Genomic DNA, 17914 nt, shown 5'->3' with positions numbered 1-17914 from the left:
TCTCTTCTAAACCAGTCAAGAACCAGTGCTTACATGAGTCAGTGGAATGGGCGACCAGGTGGAAAAGCAGAGAACCAGAACGAGGGAAATATCAACAAGTGTGCTGCGTCAATTACAAATAACATCAGGTTTTGGTAAAAGCATTCTTTTTTGGAAGAGTGCATCGTGTGGCAGTTATCTTCTTATATACTAGTCACCTGGATTAGTAAATCGATATAAAAAGTGCAACTTTTGCTTATGCAAATAAATCTTTGCCCTTATGAAGAGTAACTTCATTACAATTCAAGTGATGAATTTCACAGGAAGTAAAGGGCCCAAACAATGAAAAGAACTAGAAATACCATAACTTGAGAATTTGTTTCCCATCATAAAAATTAAAATATATAAATACTAGTGTGATGGGTAACATGCTTTATTTCTGGATATTTCAATGATTTCACAATATTTCTCTTTCTCTGAGAAAAACGGTATCACTAACCACATAAGAATGTAATCAATACATAATATACTACATACAAAGTCACAATCAAATGTTCATATGGATAACAACACATCTTGACAAATAAGATGCTCTCTATTGGTATAGCAGATACAAAATGATTTTATGAAAACAAATTGGACATGAAACTACTAAAACATTTAAGGCTATAAAAATATTGCCCTCAAAAGAACCAATAATATTGTAATAATTTAACAGCGTAAGTATTTATCCAAAAATCCTATTAAAAAATTTAGCTATTTTAGGGGCTGGTCCAGTGGCATAGTGGTTAAGTTTGCGTGCTCCATTTTGGAGGCCCGGGTTCATGGGTTCAGATCCCAGGTGCAGACATACACACCACTCATCAAGCCATGTTGTGGCAGCATCCCACATATAAAATAGAGGAAGATTGGCACAGATGTTAGCTAAGCCACAATCTTCCTCAAGCAAAAGGAGGAAGACTGGCAACAGATGTTAGCTTGGGGCCAATCTTCCTCACCAGAAAAAAAAAAAAAAATACGACGAAGAACTAAGAAAAACCATAAAACCCTTCAAAGAAAATATAGAGATAAATCTTCATGACCTTGGATTTGGCAATGGATTCTTAGATATAACACCAAAAGCATGAGCAAAAAAATTTAAAAATAGATAAATTGGACTTCATCAAAAATTTTTTTAAAATTTAACTATTTTAGTCTAGTCAAGAGATTCAGGACCTTTAAAAAAATAATTCTGAATCTAAGGTACTTGTGAACTAAAGTCACAATTGGGCAAAATGCCGAGAAGCTTAAAAAAAAAAAACGCATGAATAGGAGGGGGAGAAAATAAAAAGAGTACGTTAGCATATTTCATTCTTACAGAGGGAAAGAAAGGACTCTGCCTTTTAGCGCCTTCTCAGCCATCAGTTGTTCTCTGTTGTGGAATCAGGGGAGACAAGTAAGGCCTTGAGAGGAGAGAGGTTACACAGAAAAACCACAGGCTTTCCTTTAATAAACTCAAATAACGTAAACAAGGAGAGAAACTGATAGCAATAGCAGAACAACTTAAGATGTTACGAAGAGATAAATACCACTCCAATTCCAAGCGAAACAAAGATTTAAGTCAAATTACTGGGAAGGATACCAAGAGTAGATTCAAGGTAAAACAGTACAGGAAATAACTGAAGATGCATGAAACCCAGTATTAAACTCTATCTTAGCTCTTTTCCAAAATAATTACAGTTTCAGTGGTTGATATGGAAGATATCTAAGTTTATACATCTAGGATTTTTATAAATTAAAGGGAAATAAAGGAAGTCATGGCTGAGTCAGGTGGCTCAAGCAGAAACCAACCAATCGAAATCTCAGGAGAAAAAAGCCTAGAGTCTGAGCCTCAAAGTTTTATGATCTGATATTACCCCTCTTGGTATCCTATCTAAGTAATAAGCTCATTTTCCTTTTTTTTTTTGGAGAAATAAATATTACTCTTTTTAAAGTTAAAACCACAAATTCAAATGATGGAGTTCCAGCAAATGTCCATTATAAATTTTGCTGATAACAGCTAAGGACATTCCAAATAGTATCAGTACATACACTTCCTACAGCATAAGGAACTGAATGACAAAAGTTCTGTTTACCGTTCTCCACATGGGCAAGCCTGTGCATGAGAGGCAGCCAGACAAGGCACTGGGGAGGAGGATCGGCCATCATTGTGTCTAAAAACATATTTAGCATTATCTTTTTCTGTGAAGAGAAGAAAAACAAATATACTTTATATTTTTCAAGCATCCCTGAACTCCAAGATTAAGTTAATTTAGGATTCTCCCAACCGAGCTTTGAATTACATGTGAAATTTTCTACCAATATAAAATTTTTACCTTACAGTAATATTTTACATCACTACGGTTACAACACACTATACACTGCTACTATATTCAAATGCATTTCCACATACATTATGTTAAATGAGTCTTAAAACAACTGTATAAATTAAATAGGTTAGGTATTAGTATCTTCATTTTACAGATGAGAAAATAAAGCATTTAAATGACTTGTAAATGTCCCACCCAAATCAGACACAGAGCCAGGACTAGAACTCAGGTGTCCTTTAAACTACTATGTTGGTTATCCAGCAGGGGAGACAGACCCCACCCCTGATGGTAAGACGTCATGAGAGCAGGAACTCCGGCCGCCTGGTCATCTGCCATATTTCCAGCATCCATAACAGCGGCAGGCACATAATTGGCACTTGGTAAGTAATTGCTGAATAAATACTAAAGAGAAGGGCAAACACTCAGACACCATCCACAACTTGCTCTTTTACAGAAGAGAAGACTGAAGCTCAGAGTGAAGTTATTTGACAAAGTCACAGAGACAGTTATAGTAAGAGAGATTAGAACCCAAATACCCAAATGCCCATCAGTAGTCCCTCCATTATACCATATCCCCGGCTGGACTGCATTTTTCTGTTCTCTTTATTGCTCTCTTTTAAATATGTAGGAAGCTTCCACTGTATGTGAAACACTAATACAATTAAGTCCCACATGGACACAGAAAATTAGAAAACAGTCCAGAAAAAAATAGAGTCACAGATGTAGACAGAACAGGTTCTCAACAATATTTCAAATTAATGAATTTTCCTTTTATTTCCTGTAACACACAAGCAACTTTCCAGCTCCAAAAGGAAAGGAAAAAGGAGGGGAAAGGCAGTGCCATACAACCGGATGTGTGAGTTGTGTAACCATAACCTGGACACCTAGGCCCCCACTTCAATCTTTATTCCAAAAGAAAAACAGAGACAAAAGGGCAAACACAGGAGAACACAAGATGCAGAGCGCAGTAAGCAGCCGGTCCGCCATCCAAAGGTGTGAGGATGGGGCAGGGATGGTTGGGGGGGGGCGGTGTGTGGATGGGATGGGCCTGGAGATTGGGGGCAGAGTGAAGCCAAAAGGCACCCAGCATTTCATCTTACTCTTTCCCAAGTAACAATGTTCTCAGTCTCACCACTTTTGTTGAAGTGAAAAAAATGGTATAAAAAATGTGGCGTTTCCTCATAAAACATTAAAATACTTTCTTTCAGGGAAAAAAGGTAGAAAAGATAAAACTGGTTAGAGCTGACCTAAAGATTCTGCCCACTGATTACAGAATAATTTTGATTTTTACTATGAATATATTCAACCCAAATTGGAAGCAAGGAGTTGAAGGCATTGTGGTGTTTCTTCAGGACAGCAGGCGCCAGGATTTTCATCTGACCCACCACGACACCTCCCCAAAGATGCCTCCTGTCATGCAAAAAGGAGACTACACAGACTTACTTCTGTGCATCTTGTTGGCAACTGTGAAAATCTTGATTCTGTTATATGTAAATTGGAAGTCATTCTTATTGAGAATAATCTTTAAAAGAAGAAACTGGTAAGTAAGGAACAGAAACACAAGGGAACATAGATGGCAGAGCAAGAAAGAGGCTTTTGCAATAAAATCCTGAAAAAGAAGAAGAAATCTGAAGGAAAGTCAGATCGAGGACAGAGACTGCAGGCCAGCACTGAATGGGGGGAGGGAAAGGTTCTGAGACGTATGCAAGAGAGTGATAACAGTGTGAAGTTACCACCTAAAAGCCCTCTATGCATGGCTTTGCATTGATGGAGAGGCTTGAGAAATGCCTACTCAAATAGGCTAAATAAAGTTTTCCAAAATGCCTTCCATCTCACGCATCCAAGTCACTAATGTTTCTGAGACCTCAGTGGAATCTGGGAGGAATCAATGAACAACATTAAAAACAAACCCAGAAAGTCACCAAACGTTGGAAGTCCAGACATGGAAAATGCCTCTTACTGTGAATATGCAAATAACTGCAACAAAGCAAAATGAAATCAAAGGTGTCTGTTTAAAATTATTGAGAAAGAGGGGCTGGCCCCGTGGCCGAGCGGTTGAGTTCGCGCGCTCCGCTGCAGGTGGCCCAGTGTTTCGTTGGTTCAAATCCTGGGCGCCGACATGACACTGCTCATCAAACCACGCTGAGGCAGCGTCCCACATGCCACAACTAGAAGGACCCACATCGAAGAATGTACAACTATGTACCGGGGGGCTTTGGGGAGAAAAAGGAAAAAATAAAATCTTTAAAAAAAAAAAAATTATTGAGAAAGAATTTTTCTAGCTAGTGAGAGATGGTAAATAAATATTAAATGTCTATCATTTATTATAAATTTAATGTTTAAATTAGTATTTCTATACCTTCTTCTGTTAAAAATTACATTTTACAAATCCACTTATAATCCTAATGCTCCTTTCTCTAAGAAGTTTTGATTCACCCATGATAAGTTTTTTTAATCTTCTAGATGAAACGGAACAATCATATTTGATATCTCAGAAGACCCTCACACACACACTCAGGATCAGTTTCCAAGACTGTCCTAAGGTCATACTATAATTTGAAGTTCTCCAAAAGCATAAGGAATGAAACCAGAGGAACCGTGTCTTGGTGCTGGGTCTTCCATTAACCATGTGATTTGGGGAAAATCACTTAACATTCTAGTTTCAGTTTTCTCATCTGGGCCAGAACAGTGATTCTGGAAGTATGGTCAGAGGCCCCCTGGAAGGTCCCTAAAACATTTTCAGGGAGTCCATGAGGCCAAAACTATTTTTATAATAATACTAAGATATTATTTGCCTTTTTCAATCTCATTCTCTCGTGAGCATACAGTGGGGTTTTCCAGAGGCAATGTGGCCTATCCACAACCATCTGAAAAAGCTATTAAAATAGTCCTCCCTTTCCAGCTACACAGCTGTGTGAGGCCAGATTTTCTTTCTATACTTTAATCAAAACAATATATCGCAACAGACTGAATGGATAAGCAGATATGAGAATCCAGCTGTCTTCAATTGAGCCAAATATTAAAGAGATTTGCAAAAATATAAAACATGGCACTCTTCTCATTAAATTTTTTTGTTTTGGAATATATGGTTATTTTCCATAAAAATATTTACGTTAACATGTAATAGGTTTATTATCCTTGTTATTTTTAAATAACATTTTTTAATTTCTCAATTTTAATTTTTAATATAGTAATACTGATAGATATAACCCACATACACAAATCCAACATAAATTCTTTGGGGTCCTCAATAATTTTTACCGTGAAGAAGCCCTGAGACCAAAAAGCTTGAGAACTGTTGGGATAAGAATTTCCAGCTCAAAAATTTTGTCTTAGTAAATAACTGTGTGAAAGATAGGTTGGCTCTTTTTCTCCCTATTTGTCTTGTTTTTGCTCTTGAGTTGAACACATTCTTTGCATTTCTCCTTATTTCTTTATAGCACAATAATATTTATAACAAAAACTATAATAAAATTGCAAATAATGTACATCCCCACAATTCCCATTTTTCCGTATTTCCCTCCAAATGTATATATTTCTATGTAATCCTGTACATAGGGTAGATGAAAATAATCTGTTTTTTCACTTAACATTTTACTAAAGATTTTATTGTTTTGCTACAAAGTCTTCATTTCTAATCATTTTAACAGCTGCCTGATCCACTGAGCAAAACACCATGATTTATTTATGCCTTCCTCTATAAAACACTGAGGCTGTTTCTATCTGTGTGAGAACGCTCATGCTTTTTCTTAGAAACGGGTGTTTCTGTTTGTTGCCTACCTCCCTATCCCTTGTTATTCTAATCCTCAGTACTGACATTTATCACCCTGGACGCCATTCCCACCTCCCTCCATCCATGACTACATTTTCTATGTCTTAAAATGGGGAGAAACTCTCTCAAAAATAGGAAAACAAGTAAAATAATTTAGCATTCGATCATCATAGCTGCAATTTTCAACCTCATCATTTTCATTAAAATCTCCTATTTCCTTATGGGCAACAGGTGAATATTTCTTATCCACTGCCTTATCACTTATTTGGTAATCAGTTAAACAATGTATGACATTTAGTTAACAGACTTGAAAACAACATTTTTACAACTCTCCAGATTAAAACGTTTTTATACAAACTTTTGTGTAGAGTTATAGAAATATTTTGTCTAACAAGGGAGAACATACATTAACTGGTTATAGGACCAGTGTTATAAGGTCGCTTATAAGGTGCTCATAAATGCTTACAGGCCTTTAAGTGCGAAAGGTCAGCCTTTCGATTTTATGAGACACTGAATTTGTCCATATCACAGATTTATTTTGGACTTTGAAAATTACTTTGTAATAACACAAAAATATAATGTTGCTGTGCTTTCTATTAGAGATTTGTATTTATTACAGTTAAAAGGAAGATTGGAAAAACTTCAAAAATTTTGAAATATATTTTCCTCACTGCAAAGAATGTTTTGAGAAAATCATGGAATAATAATATTGATGAAAACAACAAGATTGCAAATACGTACATGATCTTTAAGCTTTCAATTAGAATTCAAGCCAAAGATACTTTCTCATGCCACATCTAACTTAAATCATTACTCAATTAATCCAATGAATCTCCAGTAAGCATCAATCATTTTCCAGACACTCTTAGTCACAGGGACATAAAGTTGCAGGAGACCAAGGTACATCCCTTCAGGGCATAAGTGAGCTAGATGTAACATGCCATAGGAGTGCAGAAGAGGGAACAATTAATCCTACATTGAAAGATTCACAGCATCGAAGAAGACAGGATATTTTAGCTGAGATTTGAAACATTAGGGCCAAAAATTTGTTGGAAGAGAGAGAAAAGGTCAGGGGTTATTGGCATTTCAGTGAGAGCTAATAGCAAAAACAAAGACAAGAAGTGTACTACTTTTGCTCACTCGAAATGCACGTTACTCAAAAGAAGAGAAACGCAAATTAAAACTATACTGAGAACATTTCTCATCTATCAGATTGACAAAAATTCATAGATGTAAGAACATAGCTGCTGGCAAGGCTGTGGAGAAACAAATGCCCGTATACATTGATGGTGGGAGTGCAAACTGGTACAACCCCTGTGGCACTGTGGCAATACAGGAGGCGCCCTTATCCATGGTTTTGCTTTCCAAGGTTTCAGTCACCTGCAGTCAACCACAGTCCGAAAATATTAAATGGAAAATTCCAGAAATAAACAATCCGTAAGTTTTAAATTATGCACTGTTCTGAGCAGCGTGATGAAACCCGGCACTGTCTCCCTCCGTCCTGCTCAGGATGTGAATCATCCCTGCATCCAGTGTATTCATGCTGTATACGCTACCCACCCAGGAGTCACTTAGTGGCCTTCTTGTTATCAGATTGCCTATGGTGGTATCACAGTGCTCGTGTTCAAGTAACCCTTATCTTACTTAACAATGGCTCAGAGCACAAGAGTAGTGACGCTGGCAATTTGGATATGCCAAAGAGAAGCTGTAAAGTGCTTCAAGTGAAAAGGTGAAAGTTCTTGATTTAATAAGGAGTGGGGGAAAAATCATATGCAGAGGTTCCTAAGATCTATGGTAAGAACGAATCTTCTATCTGTGAAATTGTGAAGAAGGAAAAAGAAATTCATGCTAGTTTTGCTACCCCATTTCAAAATGCAAAAGTCATGGCCACAGTGCGTGAGAAGTGCTTAGTAAGATAGGGTTTGGCACTAACCACGATTTCAGGCACCCACTGGGGGTCTTGGAACATACCCTCCACAGATAAGGGGGGACTGCTGTATCTAAAAAGAAACCACGGCACGCTGAGTCTGGGGTCTGTCGGGGATAGGAGCACTCAGGGATGAAGGTGAAAAGACAGGCTGGGGTTGGACTGATAAGCACCACGACGTCCTGCTAAGAACCTCACCCAGGAGGCATAAGGAGCTAGGAAAGGGTTTTTAAGCAAAAGAGGGACAGCAACAGAGCTGTATTTTAAAACGATGACATAAACTCACATTTGCTTACGATTAAAAGGAATAATAAAACAAAAGCAATATCTGAGTAGGAACAGTCCTCTTCTTCAGGCTGCTTTTAGGCCATAAGTAAAGTGAGGAGGAGACCTGGGTCCTCTGTTTTTCTGGTGAAGCATTTTTCTGCTTTGCCTGAAGACCAACGAACCACAAGCCTCTGGGTAGGAGGGGGTATCAGAGGTCCAGAGTAGGGGTGCATGCTAGACTGCACTGCCAGTGAACTCCAGAGAGGGCACTGCACCAACAGCCCCAACACTGCATGCCCAGCAGCTCTCAGCCCTGCCCACAAGCCTCAGGCAGGGAAACATGACCGAACACATCAGGACCTGTTTCCAGCTCATGAGTAATAACTGAGACGGGGGACCTTTCCTACAGTATGTACACAATAAGCATTGTTACCTAACAAAAACCTTTTTTATAAACGAAAGTCTTGGAGCCACTTGTCATTTCTATCTAAGCATCATTTAGTAAGGCACTCTCCTCCACAGACTCAACTGGAACAAAGTTTCACTTTTAGGTCTCTACCATTTTGTTCAATCTAATGCCAGTGATACAGGCTTCCTTACTATAGACCTGATCATAACAAAATCAGTTTTATGCCCTGTATTTCATCCAGCCTAACACACCACCACTTGTAAGATGCAGTACATGACTGTATGTAATTCCCTTTATATCATTTAAAAAAATGAGAGTATTTATGCTGTAATGTAACACATATATTACTGGAAAATTGTACCTACTGCAAAACTGTGGATTTAAAAATAATAAGGTCTATGAGAAAAACAGGGTTGTAATAAACCTAAAAACCTATGTAGCCTTGTAAATGGAGGACTAACCAAACAATGGCAATACTAACAAGAGCACCAGCACAAATAAATCTCCCCATGCATTTCCACCAAGAGTCACCGTCAGATGATACCTTTCAGCCTTAAATCCTGAGACACTTTTTTCCTTTTTCGTGAGAAGGGCATACAACTTCCAAGATAGATCAGTTTTATCAAAACTATCGGATCCAGGGGATAGCTGACTCCAACAGCTAATTTTTCGGCATGGGGTGGGGGCGGGGGAGGAACGTCTTCACAGCTTCTTCATTTGTACCCACAGCTTCATTAGTGTAACACTCTAGAAAGTGGAGCAGTTCATGAACCCTCCCAACCAGTCACTTGTTTCACTAAAAGGAACTTCTGTAGGGTTTTCAGCTTCTTTCTTAAAACAGTTGTACTTTCTCTTTAATTGTGATCATTTCTTAATTCAGCCCAGAACATTAATATGCTGGGGAAAATTATCTATGAACCAACAACCCAGTCTCCACTCTACATTAACACTGTCCTCTCTCTATCTGATGGTGTATGAGCTAACCCACATTAAGGAAACACCTGTGTAGGAAAACAAACTGCATGGGAAAAGCCCATTTTCAAAAAGAAACCCAAAACTTGTTAAATTTAACTCTTTGTCGAAGTAGTCTCATTTTTGGGGTCATTCTATCAATAGTTCTGTTTCTTTTGAGTCTTCTTTTTTGTCATCTTTATAGACCACAGAAAACTCAAGTTTCCTCTAGACTGAAATGAGCTTCTCTGACGTTTTCAAATTTGGTATCCATCAAAACACAGAGAAGAATCTGAAGTAGGTGAAAACCAACAACCAGGTTGTGAGTTCAAAGGTCTCACAACTATGGCACAAGGTAATCTGCAGAATCCTAGACAGCATTCTTAGAATTAACAATTAGAATTTTTCTATACACTTCAACATTTTAAACTGCTATTCCGATAGCAGATTCTCATTATACTACTCACATAAATCAAAGGTTAGTTTTAGTATTCCATGTAATTTTCACCCACTGGTCAGATCTTGTTCTTCACTCTAACTTCTTTGCATAAATTCCCTTTCCCAGCCTGACACTGGTTTACTTAATAGTAGGCACTCCAGAATTTGATCACTTCTTAGCCTAACATCCAAGAAGCTCCTTGTGGGAAAAGTCACGTGTACATCATACAAGATTACCCTAGGGTACTGTGGGGCAACCATTTGACGTGGTGGTGCCACTGAAGAAACAGCAGCAGTGAAATGATTTCAAATGGAAAATATCTGCTGCTTCCTTATCATGCTCATCCTCACATGTCTCTGAGGGGCATTTTAATACCTGCGGGACAGTCTTGTACCAGGATATGTCTTGACATCCTCATTTCATTGGGAAATGCATATTCAGGGGGAAAAATGCACAATGTGTTAGCATAGATTGAAGCACAGAGATATTTTCAATATGCTAAAAGCTGACATTGCCATTTATGCTAAGAGGAAAAACAACATATAGAGGCTAATATCCACAAAAACTGTTAGTCAATGTGTAGACAAATTCAGAAGTTACTACAAAAACCCTCCAGGCCAGCTCCGGTGGTCTAGAGGTTAAGTTCAGCGCGCTCTGCTTCGGCGGCCCGGGTTTGGCTCCTGGGCGCAGACCTACACCACTGGTATGTCAGTGGCCATGCTGTGGTGGCTGCTCACATACAAAAAAAGGGAAGATTGGCAACAGACATCAGCTCAGGGTCAATATTCTTCAACAACAACAACAAAAATACCTCTCTAACATTATGGGTGCTGCCTTTAGTGCCAAAGTTGAGTAATTGCTAAACAAATTATAAAATATTGTTTGAAAGTCTGAATTCAGATAAATATGAATTCTGAACTTTAAATGTGAAAAGGGGGTGCGTGTGTGTTTACTTTTGGTTCTTTTGTGAATCAAAGTAACACAGGTCAGGAGAATCTAGTTTACAATGTCCTTTCAGTTCTCAAATCTTTAGACTTGTTCCTTTTTTTTTTTAAAGATTTTATTTTTTTTATTTTTTCCTTTTTCACCCCAAAGCCCCCCGGTACATAGTTGTGTATTCTTCGTTGTGGGTTCTTCTAGTTGTGGCATGTGGGACGCTGCCTCAGCGTGGTCTGATGAGCAGTGCCATGTCCGCGCCCAGGATTCGAACAGACGAAACACTGGGCCGCCTGCAGCGGAGCGCACGAACTTAATCACTCGGCCACGGGGCCAGCCCCTAGACTTGTTCCTTTTATATTTTAACTTTTTATTTTTAAATAATTTCAGACTTACAGAAAGATTTTAAGAGGATTACAAAAAAATTCCCATTTACCCTTAACCCTGATTCCTCAATTGTTAACACTGCAGAAGAGCTGCCCCTTTAACCTTTAAATACCTCAGACTGTATTTCTTAACGACCAGGACATTCTCTTACGTAATTTAATACAAATTTCAAAATCAGGAAATTAGTATTCATTGACACAATACTATTATCTAGTCTAAAAAATTTATTTAGATTTTTTTCAAGTATCCCAATAATGTCCTTTATAACAAAAGGAAATCCTGGATGGTGAGCTGCATTCAGTTTTCACATCTCTTTAGACTTCTGTAATCTGGAGTAGTTCTTCAGTCTTTGTCTTTAATGACACTGACATTTTTAAAGCGTACAGGCCAGTTTTTTTTTAATTTGCTTTTCTTGCTAAGGAAGATTCACCCTGAGCTAACATCTGTGCCCATCTTCCTCTATTTTATATGTGGGTCACCACCACAGTATGATTGACAAGTGGTGTAGGTCCACACCTGGGATCCAAACCTGCAAACCTGGGCTGCCGAAACAGAAAGTGCCAAACTCAACCACTACACAACGGGGGCAGCCCCCCAATTATTTTATCAAAATCCCTTCATTTGGGTTTGTGGGCTATTTCCTCCAGATAAGACTCAGGTTGTGTTTTTCTTGAGAAGTACGACAGTAGTGACATTGGGTACTTCTCAGTGCATCCTATCAGGAGGCAGGGATATCCGTCTATTCCTCTACTGGTGTGAGGGCCTTTGACCATCTGGTTAAAGTGGACCTGGCAGGTTTCTCTACTGTAAAGTCCCTATGTTTTCTTTTGTAATTAATTAACATCTTATGGGGAGATACTTTCAGACTATGTCAATATCCTATTTCCATTAATTTTTTACTTATTATTTTTAACATAGATTTTTGTTTTCTTAATTTCCCACTTTCCAGAACTTTCTAAGTTTAGCACGAAGCTCCTCTTATCTTACCTCTACCTGAATAAAATGAACGCTATAGTCAGTGTGTGCTCTGCTCTGAGTCTTTAAGACATAGTTAAGATCTCAGAAATGTACCGACACGACCTCTAGAGCAGGACCACAAAAGGACACCACAAATAAAGAGAAACAAATCTATCTTTCTTCCATATGAAAGCGGCAGTGTACCCTCCAGGGATTCTGAGCTGGCAGATGAGAAGTGCACAGCATTCCGTGGCTTCAGTGCTCAGGAAACAATGATCCAGTATTGTATACAGTTTTATATCAAAATTCCTGTATTTCGCAGTTTAAAGAACTCATTTAGGACAGTAATATACGTCCAGTAGCAGTAACATAAACACAAACATTTTTCTTTAAAATTTTAGTAATTTAAATATGTCAAAAAATCATCATTTTTCAGAAGAGGACTCTCCTCCTTCCCAAACAAGAATCCTCAGGTGAATTTTTCATGCCCCCTCTTTTTCACACTCCTCCCACTTAAAGCTCTTTCTCCTCCCCTCCTCAAGACCTTACGTCCCTGGCCGGGAAGCAATCTGGTGAAGTCTGACCCGAGTGGAGGGGCGGATGATGCTCTTCTAGTCCTAGAGTCTACAGAACTGTCCTTACCTGCTGGGGAAAACAGGTGCGGACTGAGTGCTCTGTGTAACCAAAGGACGGCCCTTCAAAGACAGCTGTTGGGAGCTTCAGAACTTCCTTCAGAAACTGGTCAAACTTGCTAAATATCATTAAGCCACTGGAATCTGACATCTGGGAGAAAACATCTATGAGAACAAAACCAAATAAAGTCAAACTATAAAGAAACACCAACTTTTTATAAATGACTCTGTGTCATTTGTACACCAGTCAAAAAGCATCATTAAAAAGTATCATAAAGTTAGTATGACTTTTAGATAATACGTATTCTCATTCTTATTAACACTGTGTGGTTACTTTGCTGACCAGGCCCCTCTCTCCCACCCACTTAATATTCTACCTAAACATCAAATCAAGTAACCATTCATGTACGTCTACCTATGTACTCTTTTTGAGTATGCATAAACGAATGACATATTACTTTTTATTTTACTTATTTATACCTCACTTGGCTCCAAAAAGAATTTGTAGAATATATTTTTATCTCTTAGCATTTATATATTTATATAACACATATGCATGTTGGAAGGTATGAATATATTAGCATATTGGTGATGGGGTATGAAAGAAATTGTATTATATTTGTATCTTCAAAGACTAAGATGTAATGTATACTTGTGAAGAAATAAATTCGAAGGAAGCATAGAGCATGTTTAAAATATTCTACTTAGTGAGTTCCAAGTAGAATAAAAAGAACTCATATAAATTCCAAGATACTTTTATACACCAAGATCTCATTTTTACATAAAGTCTGATCCAAGCAGAGGGGAAAGAAGTTTCCAGTAATACTATTATTTATCTTCTTGGAGAGAGTTTCCTGTCTCCAGTTAGCTACTCTTCTCTTCTTATCCATTGTTGGGGAGAAAAAGAAAAATAACCAGGAGCTCAAAAACAGCATGACAAAGAAATGTGACCTAAGCTTTTTTTCAAACTATTGAGCCTCCTTACAAACAAATCAGTGAGGAGGTGAATATGCACAGAAAGACCACTTCCTGAGGCCATTCCAAACATAGCATTTTGAAAAGTCATATTCTATATATTCATCATGAACAGCAATATTAGAGATATACGTAATGTACATGTATGCTATACTTCAGGTCCAATTTTGGGAATTTATCCTGAAGCACTAGGTATAGAAAAAAAATTTGAATACATTAATCAAAGGAAGATAAAATGTTAGATTATCAACTCCACAAGGTAACTTTTAAGGCATTAGAAAACAGAAAACTATCAAAGGAATGAAAATCTGAGTCTATCCTCTCATGATACCTGGTAGTTTGTAGTTGAAGGAAAAATATTAAATACTCAAATGGGGGTGGGGATCCGATAAGAGGCTAGAAGAAGTATGGTCCTAGGGGAAAGTAAAATCAATTAACAGACGCATACTAAGTTCCTACACCGTGGTCCAGGGTGCCAAGCGCTCCACTAGGTGCTTTGAAACACAACAGATTATCGTGCATGGTCCTTATTCCCCAAGAAGCTTTCCATGTAGCTGGAAAAATAGGATACATACAAAGCAAAGAATTAAGTGCTATACCGAACTCTAAATGGAACAGAAAGAAGAGAGGCAAAAAGATATTTGTTAAGGCTCACTATTTACCAGGTACCACAATAGGAAACTATGGCTGAGTCTGCCTGTAGCCACCCAATGTTATCCTCTTCTTCCTTAGTAACAGAACACTAATTTTATTTTGTGCAGCAATGTACCTAACTAAGAGATTAAGATTCACAGCCTCCTTTTAGCAAGTTATGGTTATGTTTCTAAGTACTGGCCAATGGGACCATAAGCAGAATTGTGAGGGACTTCCAGGAAGGCTGGTTAAAAAAGCTGACTAAGCTGGAAAGTAGGCTCTTTTTTCCTTATTCCCTTCCCCCTTTGCTATTTGGAATGTAGTTATGATGGCTGGGGCTCCAGCAGCCACCTTGGATTTTGTGATAATCTCAATTTCAATAGAGAAATCATTATTAGAATGTTAAAAAAAGAAAAACAGAAAAAGCCTGGGTCCCATATGAACATGAAGCTACCATACCAGCCCTGGACTACCTACCCCTGAACTTCTTTTATGTAAGAGAAAAATAAACTTCAACTTTAAGATACCATTATCCTGGGTTTTTGTTTTCATGCAACAATCCCCAAACTAAGTGCACCTATACTTTACTAAACATTACCTCATTTTACTCTCACAAAAAGGTGTGTGCGTGTGCACACATGTGCATGCACACAATTAAATTTTATAGAGAAGGAAATTAACTTAGAAAAGTTAACTTGCTTAAGGTTAAAAAGTCAGTAAGTAGCTAAATCAAGACTTAAACTCACACTTATCTGACTCTGAAGAAATTCCAGTGCACCACACTTGTTCAAAATATAGTTTAGAACAGATATAAAAACAACAGGCAGGAATTGTCAAGAAAATTCTAAAAGAAACGAATTTAGAAGCTAGGCCTTGAAAGGTAGGATCCAGAGTGATGAGGTAAAAACAGGCCAGGAGTGGGGGTCAGGGGACACGACTCGAGAAGAGGCGGATAAAAGTCTACGACGGCACTGGACAGCGCATCTGTTAGCGGTGCTGAGCAGAAACAGTGCACTGCGGAGAACATTCTGGCCGTGAGACACAGTTTAGATTGAGAAATAAAAGGAAATAATGATAGAATAAGAAAAGTAGCTGTTATGAAAGAAAACTCTGAAAGAGGAAAGCAATTTGGATTTGGTTTAAAAACTCTTAAATAAGGAAGAAACATTTAGAAAGTTAAGTTTCAAGCAAATTAGACTGAATGACCAGGAGAATGAATAAAAGAGGGAGAAGAGGCCTGCAGACACCAGCTGGGAAACCTTGTAAAGGATGCAGAAATGAGGGAGCGAGAGTGTGAACTTCAGGAGGGATGGTATGTGATGGGGGGAGGTCAACTCCAAGACATTTCAGTGAAGGAAACAGCAGTTGATGGCAAACTGGATTGAAGAATAAATGAATTTTAAAAGTTAGGATTATTCTGAGTTTCTAGCTTGGGAAAATACTGGCAACCATGATTGAAATAAACAAACTGAAGATAAAGATACTTGGCTTTGAACATAACAGTATTTGAACGAATCAGCACATTTCCAAGTGGACCATCCTGCAGGCAGTAAGGAAGAACACTGGGCCACAGCTCAAGACTGCAGACACGGAGCTCTGAAGGCATTACCAATTATGCGAAACACTGATGCCCTCTGAAGAAGGGAAGAGCATAGTGACTTAATTGTGAAATAGGTGGCTGCTATTCTTATAACGAGGAAAATAATCATCCATTAAATCTGAATGAAAACAAAATCTTGATATGGGATGCAGCAGACGCTGCAAGGTGTCCACCACTCAGTATCTATTTTCCCCTCTCACTCACCAATCGAACCCTGATGGTGCTGAGAACGGCAATGTGCTCCACTTAAAAAATGACTTCCCATTCTCTGCCACACACTGAAACTCTGGAGTGGATTTCTGCAAAAGCTGTTGCTTTCCTGAGAGAGGCATCTCTTTCTTCCTTCTGCCTGAACGGGGCCTGGCGTAGAGCAGTCACCTATCATCCTAAGGAGGAAAGCCACAGGCCAGAGCGGGAGACAGGAGGAATCCGAGTCTCTGATGACATTCTTAAGTCATGGTACCAACTTCGAACTCACCAGCCTTTGGACTTATTTTCACATGAGACAAACAAATCTCAATGTGTTTAAGCCACTGTTAGTGAATTTTTCTGTTGCTACTCAATGTATTCATAACATAAACTAGCAAGTTGTTAACTTGTAGCCGCTAACTAAATGACGGAAATATTCAAGACCAGAGATTTTAGCTACCAAGTACATAAATACACATATGTATTAGCTTCGCAACCAAGAAAACATATGTGTATATACCACCAGTGACAAATCTACACCTCGCTCATCCAGAGTAAGAAAAGAAGAGAGTGACTGGATAGGAAAATGACTTACCAACCCACCGAAAAAGCAGTATTTTCAATTATACTTACTGCATCATCTAATAGATTTAAAGTAGTAAATTTTTTTAAAAATCCATTAAAAAACAAACTATAACTTAATAGGCCCATATTACAATAGTAAGAGAACAAGAAGAAACATATTTGTCTGTTTGTTTTAATAACAGAAATACTGCTAGACCCTAAAATTGAAGGCTTAGTGAAATAATCCATTACTTCTTGAGTTACTGGTATTTTTTCATAGATTAGGCTTCTCTTATCTATAAGAAAAACACTGAAAAGTTACTGCTAATTTCCTTTACCTTAAATAAAGTATAACAATGAATCTAAGTTAGTGTGAGTTACTACATATAAAAAGATCTCGCCAAAGAAATGAGACAACAAAATTTAATAAAAAATTAAACTAGTCCTCTAATTAAATCCCTAAACCTTTCTGCATTAAGGGACTAAATTACTTCCCAGATCACTGGTTAATTTCCCCAGTAACTCTTCCTATTTATATACCTCTGAAAGAAGGTATGCTAATTCCCCATTAGTTGTTTCCAGATAAAAATGTAGGCTTTCTCTCTTGTGAAAAACTCACAATCAAGCCCTTAAATACAGATGCGTACACATTTAAAAAAAAATTCTGTCCTGGGACTGGCCCCATGGCCAAGTGGTTAAGTTCACGCACTCTGCTTCAGCGGCCCAGGGTTTGCCAGTTCGGATCCTGGGTGCGGACCTACACACCACTCATCAAGCCATGCCATGGCAGCATCCCACACGGAAGAACCAGAATGACCTATAACCAGAATATACAACTACATATGGGGGCTTTGGGGAGGAAAAAAAACCTGTCCCTTGTGTAATAGGAAAATAATGCTACTATTCTACCATCACTACATGTTTCAAATGCTTTTTTCTGATGACAATG

At 38.2% G+C, this 17914-nt stretch overlaps 1 protein-coding gene across 41 annotated transcripts in view; it reads right to left on the bottom strand.

Moving 5' to 3' along the window:
- The window catches only part of DTNB (dystrobrevin beta), a 234455-nt gene that overhangs the window by 155930 nt on the left and 60611 nt on the right, over nt 1–17914 (bottom strand). For all 41 annotated transcript variants that reach the window (XM_070512459.1, XM_044772073.2, XM_070512491.1 and 38 more), the window contains 2 exons: nt 13015–13169; nt 2094–2199 (listed from right to left, as the gene is read on the bottom strand). In XM_070512459.1, coding sequence (XP_070368560.1) covers nt 2094–2199; nt 13015–13169 — 261 coding nt within the window. The remainder of the gene's footprint in view (nt 1–2093; nt 2200–13014; nt 13170–17914) is intronic.

Source organism: Equus asinus, chromosome 6 (genome assembly GCF_041296235.1).
Source record: "Equus asinus isolate D_3611 breed Donkey chromosome 6, EquAss-T2T_v2, whole genome shotgun sequence".
NCBI classification, from domain to species: Eukaryota; Metazoa; Chordata; class Mammalia; order Perissodactyla; family Equidae; genus Equus; species Equus asinus.
The sequence above is the reverse complement of the archived record's forward strand: the minus strand, read 5'-3'. Positions and strand labels throughout refer to the sequence as shown.